The sequence below is a fragment of the Eulemur rufifrons genome, chromosome 17 (genome assembly GCF_041146395.1).
Source record: "Eulemur rufifrons isolate Redbay chromosome 17, OSU_ERuf_1, whole genome shotgun sequence".
In the NCBI taxonomy this organism is placed as follows: domain Eukaryota; kingdom Metazoa; phylum Chordata; class Mammalia; order Primates; family Lemuridae; genus Eulemur; species Eulemur rufifrons.
Window position 1 is genome coordinate 43,891,928 of NC_090999.1, and position 19,030 is coordinate 43,910,957.

The 19,030-nt window shown below is 39.0% G+C and overlaps 1 protein-coding gene across 10 annotated transcripts in view; it reads left to right on the top strand.

The window, feature by feature from the left end:
- The window catches only part of MAST4 (microtubule associated serine/threonine kinase family member 4), a 510,487-nt gene that overhangs the window by 342,632 nt on the left and 148,825 nt on the right, over positions 1-19,030 (top strand). For 2 of the 10 annotated variants that reach the window (XM_069492554.1, XM_069492557.1), the window contains exon 1: positions 16,907-17,316. The exons of the other annotated variants lie outside the window; for them this stretch is intronic. In XM_069492554.1, the coding sequence (XP_069348655.1) occupies positions 17,225-17,316 (92 nt within the window). In that variant the 5' untranslated portion in view covers positions 16,907-17,224. Of the gene's footprint in view, positions 1-16,906; positions 17,317-19,030 lie in introns of those variants that run through there. 10 annotated transcript variants of the gene reach the window in all.

Sequence of the window (19,030 nt, forward strand, 5' to 3'; positions counted from 1 at the left end):
AATTTCAATACTCAAAGAAAATCTAGTTTACTTCGTAAAATATTCCTTGTGTAACAGAACTGTAGTTGAAAATGTGGTATTTGTGTGTGTGTGTGTGTGTCTTTTTCTGTTGTGTCCATATACCCCTGAGAAAGTTAATGGTCTTAAGGAAAACACTCCAGGCCCAACAGATCATGTCAAATATTTGGTTTGGTAGGATTAATATTTTACTGCAGAGCGACAGTGGGAGCGCTGCCCTAGTTTTAAGGATGATTATGTAAACTAATGAGCCCTGTTCATTAAAAAACTTAGGGAAACAAAAAGCTATTTATTATGTGGATTACACTGACTAAGAGACACTGAAGTTAAGTATGAAATAGTTACAGTGAGGTTGCATTTAATTAAAGTTGCTCTTTTTGTGATGCTAACGTTAATAATTATGACACTATGCAAATGTTTAATATTGCTTTATTTTTTTAAAAACTCAAATGTTTGTTATTCTGTGCCTTCTTAGCCACTGGCCTAAAATTGACTTTTCGCTTAAGTTTACCATTGTCTGATAATTTCCATTACAGCCAACCTGAAGCATTGCACTTGGCTGGGGGAGTTGTACTTGTACACCTCAGCCACTAGAGGGAAGTGACTAGTATTTATTCTGGGGAGAGAAAGATGCTTAATCTCCCTGATCCTGTGCCTAGTCATTGACCCTTAAGCCATGGGAGGTTATCCTTAGCATTGGGATCACCCCTGCTCCTTTCCTAAAGAAGAAGCTTTGAGAAGGAAAAGGTAGAATAAGGATGTTGGTCTAGGACTTGGTATATGGATGTATCTGCCTGAAATGTGGGGTCCATCCAATTCCTTCAAGATAGGTTCCACTAAGTGAGCAGCTTTGCTAGGGGAAGTGAGTGTTTCTTCCAGAACCATTTTATCTGTCAGGTATAAAATAACAGTAATGTGACTAACACTTCTAGAATTTCAGACACTGTTCTAAATACTTTAAAAGTGTGACAATCCTAGCAGAAGTCTTGTGAAGTAAGGACTATTATTTCCATTTTACTGAATAGGAAACTAAAGCACTTAAAAGTTAAGTAATTAACCCCAAGATCACGGAACTAGAAAGTACTGATGCTGTAATTAAAAATTTGGGCAGTAGCTCTGGAAAACCCATATTCTCAACCACTATGTGATACTGCCCCTCCATACATACCCAGGTTCTCAAGCATGAAGAAACATTCATAGAATTTTGACAAATTTGAATCCACAAAGGGGAAAGAGATTTTGGTTGAAAAACACAAAAAAACTGTAGAATCAAAATTTATACCATAATTTATGTATGAAAACATACATTTTTCATTTTAATATCTCTGAAATCAGGTTGTGACTTACAGCTTTTTTTTTTTTTTTAGGGGAAATAAGATATTTGTAAACATCACATATCAACTTCATTAATTGTTAAATTTAACATTCACAAAAATGTTATATTTGAAAGCAGTTTCTATTTTAGATCTTCACACTTCGTGAGAATTCCCAAGTGTGTGTGAAGATTGCTAAGATATGAAGCAAAAATATAAAATACTTACAACATGTTTCACAGCGAAAAAAATTCATATGGAATATTGGTGTATTTTAATATGTCTGACAGTCTCTCAGATGGGGTCTCCAAAGGTAAGAGTTCCTGGGACCTTGATGTTTTTAAATGGCCCTGGTTTCTGCCTCTTCTCTAGGTCTGTCAGAAGCACTTTTAAACTGTTTCTGCCTCCCCTCATGCCTCCTTGTTTGTAATCTCCTTTAGTTTCTTTATTTTCCCTTGAGGAAGCCAGTTATTCTTATCAAGGCTTCAAAAACAGTAATAGTGTTGCACGTCTGAGAGAGTTGCTTGTCTCCCGAGTGGTTTAGCCCAGTCATTGATCAGCTGAAGTTCTCACTGTGTCACTGAAGTATGTGACAGTCCAGAATTTATTCAGGCAAATTGGGCAGAGTCTGGTATCTGGGAATGGCGGCACAGCAGGAATGCAGGTGTGCGGCTTTGATCAGAACCCCCGTGGGCAAACAAGCATAGCCTGTGACAATACTGTGTATATGGTGAAACATAATTTTTTCCACCCACTGACATTTGGAAACCAGCTCCCTTATGGAAGGAAATATAGTTTTGGATAAACTTTTTAAGGGAGTTCCCAGGAGTCTGCAATGAAAAACATAGTCATACTAGGCAAAAAAATTTTTTTAAGCCAAAGAAGAATAAAACAACATTTTTCTAGAATAAGTAAAATATGATAGTTTTTTTTTTTTAGTTAAAATATAAAGGAATTTTTAGACCATCTGTCTTAAATCTTTGTTTTAAGTAATTTTATTCCATGTCTCATATTTTTAAAATTTTAAAATTTGTAATAAATGCCAGAATATTCAGTGACTTAGATACACATAAATCAATTAGCTGAAAATGTTGCTTTTGTAGCTTCATTCTTGACCTCTCTCTGAGGGCATTTCAGTGCTGTCCAGCAAGCCCTTCACAGGTTTCATAGACACGGAGGAAGTGAAATTCAGATTGTGCGTTTGCCAGTCGTTGACAGCTCCATGGAAATTTCAGTGTGGCAAAAGTTAAAATAATTTCATAAAGTGAAATTATGGATTATCAGTGGATTTCTATGAATTATGCTTTACTTGTTCTCTTTTATCCAAGAAATTTTAAAAAGACCTCTTTTTAAAAAAATGATATGGCTTTGGAAAATGTTAGTTTTAGAATCAATGATAAACTTAAGTTAGAAGTATATTTATGAGGTCAGTTTTATATTCAAATTTAAAGAGCCATGTGACCATTCTGTCTTACTCAGTCTCTTGGTTGATTATAAATGTACCTGGTTATATTTCTCTGAAACTTTTTCATAAGTTACTTTACTGGACTTTTAAACTTCTAGATATGAATCTATTCTAGAGTTTCCTGGAATCTGACAGATAAATTAGATGGGATCTCTTTGGGGAAACAGATATTATTATTGTTTTATTTACTGGACTATTTCTGGGAGAATAGAAAGGTTTGTTTTTTTTTTTTTTTTTTTTTTTGAGACAGAGTCTCACTCTGTTGTTGCCTGGGCTAGAGTGCCGTGGTGTCAGCCTAGCACACAGCAACCTTAAACTCCTGGGCTCAAGCGATCCTCCTGCCTTAGCCTCCCAAGTAGCTGGGACTACAGGCATGCACCACCATGCCTGGCTAATTTTTTCTATATATTTTTAGTTGTCCAGCTAATTTCCTCCTATTTTTAGTAGAGATGGGGTCTCGCTCTTGCTCTGGCTGGTCTCAAACTCCTGAGCTCAAACGATCCGCCCGCCTCGGCCTCCCAGAGTGTTAGGATTACAGGCGTGGGCCATTGCGCCTGGCCTGGGAGAATAGAATATTATGAATTTAGCTACTCTATACTGAAATGCTGATTCTTTGGGTTAAAAAAACAAAACAAAACAAAAACCAAGGTCCACATTTGCTTCAGTGAAAGCTTCTCAAAACATAATGACTCTGAAATCTAGGACCTTAAATTGCTACCTCACTCAAAGAAGCAATTATGCCCTAATCTACTCTGAGGTATCAGTGGGTTGGGAGAAAGGATATTAGAGAGACTCCAGGCATGAGACATTCTTCTGATACTTACTGTGCAATTATAAAAACTGGCTGTCTGGCTTACATACTCTGGTCTATTTGTTTGTTCATTGTTTCCCACTTGTTCTTCATTGCTTCCGTTGGAGAGTAGAACATTGAAAAAAATTCAGTAATTTATGGCATGACTCATATTTATGAGATGCCACCAAGAGTTCTTTTCCCCTTCTCAAAAATGGTCCTCCTTTGGATACTTAAATGTTAAGTAATGGGCACAACCCCTCGGTCACATGTTGAAAGACGTGTATTAGACTCACTCAGAACTTGCACTACCTGTCTCATATCTTTAAAGCACATCTGAAATAACCTTTGTAATTTAGGGGACTGGGTCAGAGCTCTTCTTTACGTATAGCAGGCTTTGCTCCCCAATGAAGCTGAAAGTAACAAACAATACCTCTACAAGTTTTAGGTACTTTCTGGGACAGAATCATTGGATGGATCTTTTTGAGCCATGTATTCTGCAGTAATGTTTTTAAAGCTGTAATATTAGACACAGATTAAGCAGAAGAAATGATTATTTTGAAAGGGGAGAGAAAAGACTTTGATGGTATCTCATTCCACTCAAGATGTTAAATGACGATTGTGTTTATCTTGTAGCCCCAGGCAATCTATAGTTGAGCCTTTCTAAAGGACTGAAGGTTGTCCTTTCCTGAGCCCTCACCAGAAACAGCCTGGGACCCTCCTGCTTTTTCTGTGTGATTTTTTTTTTTTTTTTTTTTTTTTTCTGTCAAGCAGTGTTATTTGAAGGTAGCTGGAGTTGCTTCAGGGAAGATGAGTTGGCAAGAAGGTAAATGGATATAGTCATGAAGCAAGTTACTAAAGACCAGGAAATAACTATTAAAATACATGTTTTAAAATATATTAAAACAGCAATAGTGGGAATAAAAACAAATAAATTAGGATGAACTGTTCTCAGTTTTCTATGATGCCTACAGATGTTTTCTTGTATGCATACATGATTCTATATGATTGTCATCATAACATAGTTATGCTTTTTCTGTTGCTTTTTTTCCATATAATGTATTACCATGCTGTTACATACTCTTCATAATGATCATTTTTGATGGCTGCATAATTAGTAAATAGGTCATCTACTCTTGATGACTGGGAGGAAAATAAAAGAGACAGTAGTGTCTACATCAGAGACCTTTTAGCCTTTTCAGTGTTTTGCATCTTTGTTTCTGTTTTTCTCTAATGGAAGGGGTGGGGAGATGGAGTGACGGCCGCCACTCCTCGGGAAGCCTGTCTCCAGATTCTGATTGGTAGCATCATCCACTAAACTCAGACTTCTGAAGTCACAGGTAGACTCTTCCCATCACTTATGCTTTGTACTTTTATCTAAAACTTTCAATCCCCTCTAAAATATAAACCCAGCTGGATGGTCACATCTTTAGTGTTATCAATGGAAATGTTAATTCTTAGTTAAAACCTTAGCTGGGATTGATTGTGGAATACGAGCAGGACAAGATGTGGGAATGGGCATTTGCCAAAGAGGAGGAAGCGTGCTGGGAGAGGAGACAGCGTGCTGGGAGAGGAGACGGACAGAGGAGGCTGATTGTCAAACATCACTCTGATCTGCCAGTCGGAAGCCTGTTCATCTTCACAACTGCTCCTCAGTTGGGTGGAAGGTTTCGCCCTGGAAGTTGACATATCTGAGCCAGAAGCCGCAAGCTGTTAGGTGGTAGTCAGCAGATCACACACCTTGAGCACTCTCAATTCTCATCTGTTCTGTGCAGTGGGTTGTGTGTGTTGATCATGTTCCCAGCAGGATTGAGTTTCCAGCCTTGGAAAAAGGTCACTCTGCCTGAGTTGCTGTTTTTATCCATCTTTTCAAGGGAGACAAAATAACACTTAAGCCATACATATTGTGAAGGAAAGTAAAAGCTAATAGTGGTTTTTGGTTCTTTTCTTCTTAATACACCATTAAAATCTGCCTAAATATCATGGACTTAACTTTTTGTGGGTTTTCTTTTTGTTGTTACTACTCATTACAAAGATTGTCAATAATGACAGTACTTTTAAAAAATCATCCAACCATTTGACAAAAGACAGAATAATTTTGGAAGCATCTCCTTAGGGCTCATGTGTATAAGTTGGAAAAATAGAAAAATAACAGGGTTTTTTTTTTTTTTTTTTTTTAGCCTTAGAAAATAACGTGCGTGCATCCATTCATTCTGCTGAGTATCTACTGTGTACTTCGAGGACACAGATGAATAGAAACTGTCCTTGTACTTGGAGGGCTTAAAGCCTAGTGGGGAATTGGTCTTGTAAACATAATCACGGTACAGTAGAATGATTGCTGTAAGAGGTGTGTATATGCATAAAATTCATTGGGGAGCCAGAAGAAAAACCACTTATGTCTGCAGAAGAAAGTCAGGCACACTTTGTCAGAGAGGTGACCTTACAGCTCGCACTTGAAAGATGAGCAGAAGTTTTCCAAGCAGAGGAGGTGGAAATTCTAGGAAGAGGGAACAGGATGTGCAAAGGCAATGAGGTGTGGCAGAGTTTACTGTGTCTTGGGAGCTCAAAGTAATTCAGTCTTTCTGACAAGTACATATTTTACTGTTATTGGAGCATAAAGGATAAGGGGATGTGTGTCACAGGATAATACAAGAGGGATAACTAGGGATTGCATCATAAAGTATTCTATTTAGAGAGATTTTGGTTTCTTTTGTGAAATGCCTGTCAAACTTTAACGTGCACAAGAATCACTTGGACATGTTGATAGAATGCAGATTCCTGGGCTCCATTTCTAGGCTTCCTGATTCCATGGGTGTGGAGAAACCCCCCCAAATCTGCATTTCTAACAAGCATTCCAGGTGAGTCAATGGTGGTAGGACAGAAACCATACATGGAGAAATATTACTGTAGAACAATGGGGAACCATTGAACCTTTTTTCATGGGAGAGTGATATGATTGTGTGTGCACATGCTTGAGATGGGCAGTTTTGGAAGAATGGTTTCAGTGCCAGGAGGGAGCACTGAGAGGCAGGAAGGGTACTGCACTAATCCAGGAAAGAAATAATGGAAGCCATGACCAAGGTATAGGTAGTGGGGAGAAAACATGATAATCTGTTGTTCTTTTATTATTTTTTATACAGTAAAAACTTTTACCCAATTTACTTTTCATCCATTTTCCAATTTTCCAACCTAGTATATTTTTCTGCCACTTTTTAACTTTTAATTTTTAATTATTATGTGTACATAATAGTTGTATGTATTTATAGGGTACATGTGATGTTTTGACACAGGCATGCAATGTGTATTAATTAAATCAGAGTATCCATCACCTCAAGCATTTGTCATTTTTTTGTGTTAGTGACATTCCAGTTCCACTCTTTTAGTTTTTTTAAAGTATACCATAACTTATAGTTGACTATCACTTTGTTGTGCTATCAAATATCGTTCATTCTACTTAACTATATTTTTGCACTCATTAACCATCCCCACTTTATCCCCCCAACTCCCTGCTACCCTTCTCAGCCGCTGGTAACCATCATTCTATTCTATCTCCATGAGATCAGTTGTTTTAATATTTAGCTTCCTCATGTGAGTGAGAACATGCGAGATTTATCTTTCTGTGCCTGGCTTATTTCACTTAACATAATGTTCTCCAGTTCCATCCATGTTTTTGCAAATGGCACGATTTCATTTTTATGGCTGTATAATATTCCATTGTCTATATATTTATATATAGAATTACAATTTCTTTATCCATTCATCTGTTGATGGACACTTAGGTTGATTCCAAATCTTGGCTGTTGTGAACAGTAATGCAATAAACATGGGAATGCAGATATCTTTTCAATACACTGATTTCCTTTCTTTTGGGTACATACCTAGCAGTGGGAATGCTGGGTCTTATTGTAGTTCTATTTTTAGTTTGAGGAACCTCCATGCTGCTATCCATAGTGGTTATACTAATTTACATTCCCACCAACAGTGCACAAGGGTTCCGCTTTCTCCACAACCTCCTCACCATTTGTTAGTTATTGCCTGTCTTTTTGATAAAAGCCATTTTAACTGATACCTCATTGTAGTTTTGATTTACATTTTTCTGATGACAAATCATGAGCATTTTTTTTTATATATCTGTTGGCTATTTGTATGTAGTTTAAGAAATGTCTTTTCAGATCTTTTGCCCATTTTTTCAATCAGATTATTTGATTTTTTTCCTATTGAATTGTTGGAGCTCCTTATATGTTCAAGTTATTAATCCCTTGTCAGATGGGTAGTTTGCAGATAGTGAGTTGTTTCTTTCCTTTGTTTTTTATTATTTTTTTTTTAGAGACAGGGTCTCACTCTGCTTGCTGCCCAGGCTGGTGTCGAACTCCTGGGCTCAAGTGATCCTCCCTTTGGCCTCTCAAAGTGCTGGGATTACAGATTCGAGCCACCTTGCCTGGCTGTCTCTTCGCTTTGTTTATTGTTTCCTTTGTTATGCAGAATATTTTTAGCTTGATGTGATAGCATTTGTCCAATTTTGCTTTGGTTGCCTGTGTTTTGGGAATGTTACTCGAGAAATCATCGCCCAGACCAATGTCCTTCAGCGTTTCCCAATGTTTTAGCAGTTTCATAGTTTCAGGTCTTAGATGTAAGTCTTTAATCCATTTTTATTTGATTTTTGTATATGGCAGTATGTTCTTCTGCATATGGATATACAGTTTTCCCAGCACCATTTATTGAAGAGACTGCCACTTTTAAATGGGATTTGCTTTTTTCTCTTCAGTTTTCTATTTCTGCTGTGTACATGTCATCTGGCCTTGTTTTTCTTTTATCCTTGGTATATTAGCGTTCTTCATAATTCTGTATGTACTTCATTTCCTGAGAGTCACTAATAGAGATGATTCTTATTTCATGCTGATGGATATTCATCCATCACCTATCTGTTACTATATTAGGTGACCTGACTGGCTATTATTATAACTCTTATTAACTGGAATAACTTCTTTTTGAAAGTTTTTTCTTTCAAAAAGTTTTTTCTTTCCGGGAACTTTAATATGGTTGTCTTCTATAACGTGTATGACAATATGTTTAGTACAAGATTATTTCAGTGGTTGGCACCAGAAACTTAGTCTGTACCTTTCAGAGCTCACAGTCTAGCTAAGTAAAGATAGTAAAATCTCAATTATTTAGCTTCAGGGAAAATAAGAAATTTCTGTGTGTTGGGGAAAAGGGGGAGATAATCCCACATTATAATTATTTCTTTGAAATGAAGAACATCATTTTTAACTGTATACATACCTGGATACTATTAAAAGTAATATAATAGTATTATATTACTAGCTAGCTTTTCAAGAGTATGTGATTTTTCTGAGCAACAAAAGAAGAAAGCTTTCATTATATGACACAATGGAGGGCAGAATGTCTGAAATTCAAAACTTCTCACATAAATGCACAGCCTTACCAATCTGCAAATAATATATATAATCAACCCAAACCAAAGCACTCTATGGATTTATAACCCAGTCAGCTTAGGCAATACTCAATTGTCCAGTTGTCATAGACAAGATTTATGTCTAGAAAGAGATATTTTTTCATTTTTATATTATAAAATTCCTGGGAGTAGGAATGATTTCCTTTTTCTAAAGCAATTTCAGTATTTCTTTCCAAGGTTCATAGAACTTTTACATATGCATTTTATTTCATGTGCCAGGAAATTGCAATCAAATTTTATGAAAATGTCATAGTAAAAGTGTTCTTTCTTAAGTTTGTAAACTCTTCAAAATATTCTAAAATTCACAGGAACTCAACTTTTCATGTCATAACAAGACTCTGTCAAATGTGTGGCTTCTAGAAATTAAAACATTTTTTAAATTAAAAATAGATTTATTAACAATATAAAAATTATAAAGCAGAATAAAATCAATCATAATCCCACACTCATGGGTGTTCACTAAAATACTTCATTTCCATTTTTTTATTTATATATAATCATATATGTATACTATTTTAAACGACATAGATCACAGAACTCCATTTTTTCTTTTTATTTATTTATTTTTATTTCAGCTTATTATGGGGGTACAAAAGTTTAGGTTATGTATATTGCCCATGCCCCCCGCCCCCCCAGTCAGAGCTTCAGGCATGTCCATTCCCCAGACAGTGCGCATCGCACTCATTTTGTAGGTATGCACCCATCCCCTCCCCCCACCATTCATTGTTTTCTTAATTGTATTTCAGGAGCATTTCCTATTTATTACATTTTTTTGAAAACATCATTATTTCAGTTTTCTGTGTTTACTGTAACAAAACTACTGTAACAAATTATGACAAACTAAATGGCTTAAAACAACATATATGTATTCGCTTAGAATCTTAGAGATCAGAAGTCTGAAATCAGTTTCACTGGGCTGAAATTAAGGTGTCTGCAAGTCTGAGCTCCCTTTAGAAGCACTCAGGTGGAATCTGTGTCCTTGTCTTATCTGGCTACTCGAGCTGCATTCTCTGCATTCCTTGGCTCTTCCCCGCCCCCCTTCCTCCATCTTCACAACCTGCAACATAGCATCTTGCTTCAGTGTCACGTTGCCACTGCCACCTTCTTCGAATCTCCCTCTGCCTCGCTTTTATGGAGACACTTGTGATTACATTTAAGGCCCACCTAACAGCCCAGGATAATCGCATCTCAAGATCCTTAATCACATCTGCAGAATTCCTCTTGCCATATAAGGTAACATATTCACAGGTTCTGGAGAGTAAAACCTGGATGTTTTTGGAATCTATTATCAGCCTACCATAATGGCCTGTATTGGTTTTCTAAAATTCCATTTGATGGCTGTTTGAGGATTCATTAGCACTTGACTTTGTCTTGTGCCTTTGGGCTTTCCTCCAATATAATATATATGTTCCCTGTGTGGTACTTTGATGGAAACTCTTACCTCTCATTTTAGTGGGATAATTTTCTATAACTTTAGATGTCTGACCTGGAAAAATATTCAAGAAAGGAAGAACTGATGAATTAACCTTAATCTTATATTACAGAAAGGTCTTAGTGTCAGCTACTAAAGGGCTAAATATAACCACAGTGACCCACTTAAACCAAATTGACACTTCTTATAATTGCACTGTAATTCATGCTCAAGAGTTAGATGAGAAATGATGTACCTTAGACCCAAGCTTCTGGATCAAGAAGCACCATGTCCTTGAAGTTAATTCCAGATCGAGAGTCTAACGCAATGGTTAGTAACTGGGATTCACTACCATCAAAAAGCATTTAGCATTTCATACATAGCTGGCTATATACATATACGTACTTACATATGATGGTCTCTGTTTTCTGAGATTTTGAAATCTGAGACAATAGACCTACCTAATAGATACAACATACATAGATAATGGAATGGAGTCATGGACCCATGAAACTCAAATAGGAATAGACAGAAAAAGCTTTTAAAGACATAAGATAGGACCAGTTTTCAAAATATCAGGCCTTCTGCCCTAGCTTTGCTCTCAAGGGTCACATCCTCACTCTCTTCTTCCCCCTGCCCACTCCTTTACCCCCAGTGCTTTCTTCATTTCTCCTTCCCTTTCTCCCTCATCTTAACATTCATCCTAATGGTGGTAGTGCCAGTTTAAGATGAAGAGAGTATAGCTCCTGCTCTCAAGGAACTCTTACTCTATGGGAAACTGATCTGCACATAAATGGATTTGGATTTTGATACAGTGGGAGAACCTTTCACACAGGAACTCCCAGAAGCAGAGCCCAGTAGAGGGATATCTGATCCATTGTGGGTGGAGGGTATCTATGAAGGCTGCCTAGAGCAAGTGACAACAAAGGTTGGTCTCAAAACAAGATAGGGGAGTTAGCCTTCCTATTTGTCAGATGAGGCATTGGTCTCCAAGTGTTGCTCCCAGCTCCATAATTGGATTGCTAGCTCTGTTAGAGGCCAAGACTCCATATAGTATGTTGGTGGATCTTCCAGGTGGCTCTTTGAGAATGGAGAGACACACTCATCTCTGGATCTTGCCCAGTAGTCTCCTTCCCAAGGATGACCCCCTCTGGCCCTTTATGGATGTCTGTCATGCCTTTCTGGCAGCATGTCCAGCTCTTTTCCTACCAGGTAGAGTGGGTAGAGCCCTAAGCTGTGGGGTTTCTCCCAGGACCTTCCCCTGCTTGAAAGTCAGAAGAGAAGAGTGCTACAGCACGCTTAGGAGGAATGATTCTTCACCTTCCCTAGTGCCATGGTCTGCGCTGCTGTATAAACGTTCTGCTTTACTTATCCATCATACAAATCAGAGACGTGCTACTTTGGGAGAAAAGTGCTTCATTTCCCATATCTGTGCATTCTCTCCTCGTAGGTTCTGTAATGTTACTGGTTATCTGCTATCCTTTCCTGAGCCCATTTGATTCTCCTGGGATCCAGAGAATGCCTGAGGAAAGTGTTAGATTCTCCTCCCATTCTGGCCAGTCTCAGCCTGTCCTTTCTTTCCTCTGTCGAACTTTACCCTTCACCCCATGCCTGGGTATTGCCTAGTTCCCTGCTCAACCTATCAGAAAAGAGAAATCAGTTTTTATTTGTTTCCTTATCCATTCACTTTAAAAATCTGAGTCTCTCTTAACCCTGTGATAATGTTTAGAAAATGTTTTTGTAATATTCCCAGAACGACGTAACCCTCCTTATTATCTGTTTCTGGTTTTCACCATTCAGATGTATAAGTTAATTTTCATTTATCTTTTTATCTTCCTCCATATTTTAGCACTGTAAGCACAAATTTGTTTAATAACACTAAAAGAGCTTTCTTTCAATGTGCTCCTTGCTGATGCAGCTTTCTTCACATTTCTGTCTCAGTCTTTAAGCTGTATTTACTGGAGTGTACAGAGTGATTACAAAGATTGCTCATTCAGGACAGGCCGTTTGCAATTCACACTCCTAGCCTTATACTCTCAAGAAAGCATTTAGAAGGTGACCAAAGTGGGCCTGAAGGTGTGTATAGCCTTGGGAAGTAGTCACTTCTAGGTGCTCTGACAATGAGGATGGGAAAAGGGCAAAGTTCACAGCGAAATCCCTAAACCAGGCCAGGATCAAGTGGAATACTTACGGACTCTCTCTATCAGCCCCACTTTCCGTAGTGTCGCCTCATGGCCAGAGTGTCCTGAGCAGGGAGCTGACAGCTTCCCAGACCTCACACTCACACTGGAAAACTTAGTCTAACTTCATAGTATCTAACTTCAAGACAAGGCTCCAGAGATATAATCTTTTGACATTGTTCTGTGTGGAGTGGGAAATACCCTTCTCAAAGGGCATGGGGCAGTGGGTCAGAACTAGACAGAATTCAAGTCAGTAAAAAGGACCTGGCATTTTTTGTATGTAGGAGGGGAATGAATATGAAGGAGTTGAGCATTTTTAAATATTCATTTCTTTCTAAGCTAGTATTTCGTTAAGATGACAGGCTCACTCATTTTCACTTAGCTTAATGGTCAAAATATCGTCTTGATTAAATGAATGGGCATTCTGCATCACAACACTTGTCTATTGTTGTATAGGGTTAGTTGTTATGTGGTAAGTAGAAAATCTTGCTGAATATCTATATATTGACCTAGATCAGCTATAGTCTTAAGTATTTCCACTAATCTCAATTCCCTCTTAGTTCTGCAGTCAAGAGTTTTACTGCAGTTGCAAGTAAACTGTAGTTTCTGCCCATATAATTATTTTGTCTGTAGGAAAATGTCAGTAGTTCTGACAGTTTTAATTCTTGTGTTTACTGACTGCCTTCTGAATCATAGGTTCCCAAATCAAGTCAAGCAGGTTAGAAGACAAGTCACAATTCAGTGTCACACCTACTCTTATCTTAAATGAGTGTGGGAACATATCAGCTACTTTCACTATATTAACTAATTCATTTCTGGCTCCTGGTATACTTTGCCTATTTTTATTTTTTCAGTTTGGATACAACCCAAATCCTCCCAAGCCTTTTAAATGCCAAAAACATATTAAAGCATATGTAGTTTAAAATGCTCATGTCTTTTTACCCATCCCTTTGAGAATCTGTGTAATGGATTTCTCAAAATGCAGAGTGTGAAGGTAGTAATGACATCTGGTGCCCACAGACCCGGATATCCATCATTCAACCCAGAGAAGAAAGCAATGATTTATGTCATTGATTTATTTATTTTAGTTGCTATCATCATTATAGGGGATGCCCAAATATGTGGGCTTTTCTAGTAGGACCAGAGAGAATGAGAGTTGGGAGGTAGAGATGTCATGAGGTCTTGAAACCTTCCGGAGCTTGAGTGCCACTCACTGTATCTCCTTCAAGTTATCTCTGCTCAGACACTCCCATAGGACATCCACCCTCTCAGCCTTTTTCATCTTTGGATGCAAACCCTCTTCCACATGGTTCTTTCTGTTAATATATTCAAGGACAGCTATTGCTTATTCCCTAAATTTTCTTTTCTCCACTTTCAGCACACAGTTCCTTCAAAATCTGTATGTCCAACTTTGAGGTCCCCTCTCACCATCTTGATTACTCTTCTCTGGGCAGCCTGTAATATGTAATTATCCCTCTTCTGGATACCTAAACGAGAGCACAAAAAGCTACTTCCTGGGCTTGCCTTGGAGGAGGGGAGTTTTACTTGCATTTGGTTGTGACATTTCTTATAGCCATGTTGATACCCTTATAGCCATGTTGATACCCTTATAGCCATGTTGATACCCTTATAGCCATGTTGATACCCTTATAGCCATGTTGATACCCTTATAGCCATGTTGATACCTGAGGAATGTTAGCACTAATATCTTATATAGATATAAGATATAGATGAAAACAAGTCAATAAGAGAAAGACTTTAGAGTTTAACATCTTGATAGGATTCTTAAGAATTCAGTATTCTTTAAGAAAATCAGTTGATCGGCTAATATTGATCATTTCAGTCCATGTTAAGAGAAATAATAGATACCTGGGCATCTGAAGTGTCCATTCAAAAAGGATTTATTAAATAACTGTATAAACCAGGAGTTTTCAGGTTCTGGAAATACAGAGACCAATAAAACGTGGCTTTAGCCTGGAGGAACTCACAGACTGTAGGGAAGACAGCACTAAACAGTTAATTATAATACAGTGTGATCAACATCTCGGTAGGGACATCTTCCAGGCACTAAAGAGTAGAGGGCACATTGTGGGGTGCCCTGTGCTCTAGTCTCAGGTCTCTCAGCATAGTATTCTTTTAGCTTCTGCATGGTGCCAGCATTTGTGCACCGTGTGTGCTAGACATTGCATGAAGGGGTTTATGTACGCCGTCTCCTTTTCATTCATGTCTCTCAGCCTCTTAGAGGTTGGTCCTATTGTGGACCCCATGTTGCAGTTGGGGAAAATGGACAGAGATTAAGTGACTTGCCTGAGGTCATAGTAAGTGTTGGATCTAGAATTTGAACCCAAGATTTTTGCTCTTCACCAGTGCTCTGTACCACCTTTCTCTGAGGGAGCCTTTATATCTAGAGCAGTGGTTCCCAACCAAGGATGATTTTGTCCTGGAAGGAACATTTGGTAAATGTCTGCAGACTTTTTTGATTGTCACTACTGGCATGTAGTGAGTAGAGGTCTGGCATGCTGCTAAACATCCTCCAATGTATAAGAGAGCTCCCCAGACAAAGAATTATCCAGCCTGAAAAGTCAGTAGTGCCAAGGTTGATAAACCCTACTCTGGAGCATGGGCATTGTCTTCTCAGCCTTTAAAAAAATCATTGTGGTTTTTTTTTTTGTTTGTTTGTTTGTTTGTTTTGGGGTTTTTTTTGTTTGTTTGTTTTTTACCTAAAAACATTTTTTAAACAAAGCTATGACTTACTATGGGGCAACAATACTGGACTATGCCCCTCAGTATCCGGTGAAGTATGCTTTGTTACTTAATATTGAGAAAATGTTGCCTTCTGTGTCTTACCTCTACTGGTTTCAAGGACCCGTGGAGGCTCAGTAAGAATGTGAGGAGATAATGGGTAAGTAAGCCCTATACAGGAATACTCATCAGAAACTCTTAGAGTGCTTGTTGTGAAAAAGTTTCTGTGGGCTACAAGAATTAGATGAAGAGGATCCCACAGCAAACTTGTATTTGTTTACCCTTCTCCCATGTGTCTGACATCACCACTTTCTCTTTATTCTCTTATTTTTTTAAGCAAGTTTGTTCCCAGTATTTACCGGATGAGAGACTAAGCCATTTTTTAGAGTTTAATTGTCCTTAAATTTTTTAAAATTTAGTATGCTTTTGCCATAACATACCAGATTTAGGGCAGCTAATTTAAATTCTATTTTTTTCTTTGTATACTTTGACATAAGCATTTGGGGTTTGGGGGAGTTACTTAAATACCAGGCTTTTCTTCAACATGAATAATGACAGCATTGATTCATCCTCCTTTCATTTCTTCCTTTCAAGCTCTCACATAATTGAAGAGAAAATATTTCTAGCATTTGTTAAGTAAATGCCAGGCAGTGTCTTTTTTTTTTGTAGTAGTTGACCATTACCTAGATCTGTATTGCTGTCCATGAAGCCAAACAGGTGTGCACTGTAGTAATTCATCGAATGGATGTAAACTCATAAATTTAGTTTACTGAGGTTTAGGGGGAGTGTGGCTTCCAGTCTGCGTGCTTTCCCAGTAGGACAAATAGCGTCGAGGCATGGAGTCATCGTGGACTTCCCTGGGAGTGTTTTAATTGTGATCCGTCCTGCGGTGAATCACCGATCAGCCTTCAGGTGTGCGCAGCGCACACTTCAGCGTGTTCCGGAGCAGCAGCTGGATTTATTTATTTATTTAGTGGGACTGATCCATTCCTGGCTCCGGGATGGGGGAGCGGCCGCGGCGAGGATGCTCGGGCGTCCGGCGCCTGCTCCGGGGCTCCCGGGGGGCGCCCGCCCGCCTTCCGAGGAGCCCGCGCTCGGCTCGCAGGCGGCCCGCTGGGGGAGCGCGGGGGACTGTCTGCCCAGGGGCTGGGGGGCTGTCCCTGTGCGAAGGGGCCCTGCTGCCCTTCTTCCAACTGGACCCCGGGAAGATACACAAAGGTGTCAGGTTCAAGTCCTCTAATAGGCCAGTTTTGTAAAAGTGCTTTTAAGTTTTGCTTTTTTTTTTTTCCAAGAGGGGAGGGCAAGAGGTGCTTTTTCTATTCAAATTCTTTTCCTTGTATGTAGATACCAAAAGGAAACTCCGCACTGGGCATGTTCGGATGTGAATGGTTGTGCAGATAAGCAACAGCCTCCCGGAACCGAAGACTTAAAATAGTCGTCGTCCCCACCCCCGTAGGAGCCGCGAATGGTATCTGCCAAACAGATGACAAAGTACCTTGGACTGAATCACACACAGACAGCATTTTGAGCAGAACGCACGGCTAAACTCCTGTAATTACTGTTTATAGCCGGCCAGGGCTGACTAGGAGAGGGCAAACGCAAGAGGAAATAAGTTTCCTGAACCTTTTGAGAGATGGCTGTGTGTTAATTAAAGGCTAGGACAGGACGGGTACTTCTCAGACACGCTCCAAGTTCTTGAGATCACAGTTCACATCACGTTTTCTCTGGAGGGAGTGAGTAGATAATTGGGATTTTTTTTTTTTTTTTGTCTTTTTCTTTTCCCATTTTGGTCCTATGGCCTTGAACCCGCAGTGAATTGAAGAGAGAAAGAAATGGATATGTCTGACCCTAATTTTTGGACTGTGCTCTCAAACTTTACTTTGCCTCATTTGAGGAGTGGGAACAGGCTTCGGCGAACACAAAGGTAAAAAAAAAACGCGGGGATCCTTTGCCTGGAGAGGGGGTGGCTTTCCCTTCCCAGGGGCCTGAGCTGCCGGAACCCCTGAGCAGCTGGGGTTTTGTTTATTGGGTGACAGTTTGAAAAGTTTATACCCTGCTGGAGGGGCACCGTTTCAGGTATATTCCCTCGTCCTTGCTGTTTCCTGGGTAATTCTGATGAATGTGCTTCTCAGAGCTTTTCCCTTTTGAAATGTAGATGATGAGACATTTCCTTGTGAGAGGTGGGGAGAGAAACTGGGAAGGGGGAGGAGATACTTTGTGGACGTCTGTCACGCTGACCTGATCATGTCTATCCATTTCATTCACCTAGATACCGGGGCTTCTGGTACTTGCTGTCGAGCCTTTCAGATGTTCCTCTCTATTAAATATTTGACCTTTATAAGATGCAGATGTGTGATACAAAGATAGCCCAAGTTAGCCCATTTCAGATTATCTGCTTACAGAGGCAGATCTGCATAACTTTGCCATTTTGATTTTTCACTGGTTTGCTGGCATTTATTACTGATAGAAGACTGGCCTTTTCATTGTGTAAACATATATTTGACAGAATAGATGGAGGAAGAAAAGAATTTTCGAGTCAAGATGAAGCTCATGCCACAAGTGAGAAGCAGTTCAGAGTCAGTTTGCAGACGCTTGTGTTGAAAGGCTATGATTTTAAAAGTGGCATCTTTCCTCTCTCTACGTTGGTGTCCGGCACAGAAAAGTTGCATTGTTGTGGTTTTAAAGGGGCGCACCTTCTGAGTTGTGTAAATACAGATTCTTTGTTTTTCTTCAAAACTTGCCTTGCATGTACACGTGAACATGCATGAGAGCAACAGTGCAGTTAAATAAACAGGATGCAGGCTATCAGATTTGGAGCTTCATAATCTCTAGGCTCAAAGAACACTAGAAAATGCTTCTTTCTGTTTGGTTATACCTGCAACTTTTTGTAGTATAAATGCAAATATGTAATACTTTGATAAAACTTAGTAGTTTTTCCTTTTGAAAAATTTATTTATTTTTTTTGAGACAGGGTCTTACTCTGTCACTTGGGCTAGAGGACAGTGGCGTCATCAGAGCTTACTGCAACCTCAACTCCTGGGCTCAAGCAATCCTCTTGCCTCAGCCTCCTGAGTAGCTGGGACTACACGCCCTATACGCCCGGCCAATTTTTCTATTCTTTTGTAGAGACGGGATCTCGACATGTTGCTCAGGCTGGTCTTGAACTTCTGGCCTCAAGCGATCCTCCAGCCTTGGCCTCCCAAAGTGCTAGGATTACAGGCGTGAGCCACCGGGCTCGGCCCCTTTGGAAATTTCAGTGGTATTTCTTACATTTCAGAAGCATCTTGAAATACTCTCACATACATTATATATACACACAGGCATATACATAAGTCACATGTACACCTATATATGTATGTGAAAGAGAGACATCTGGTAGATTTTAAAGTTAGACTCACTTTTTAATGCAATTTGAACAATGTTGATACCACTAAACCATGTTGGATTCTAAAGTTGTACCTTTTAAATAATATGGCTGTGCTTTTCTCATTTTGCCATATAAGATGTTCAGAGACCCTCTCTTTTGGTATTGCTCATTTTTGTTCAAGCTGTGTCATCTGTGCACCAAACCTTCGAAACAACTTATAAAGTTGGCGAGAGATACATGCTAGACATGAATTGGGCCACTGCTCCTCATG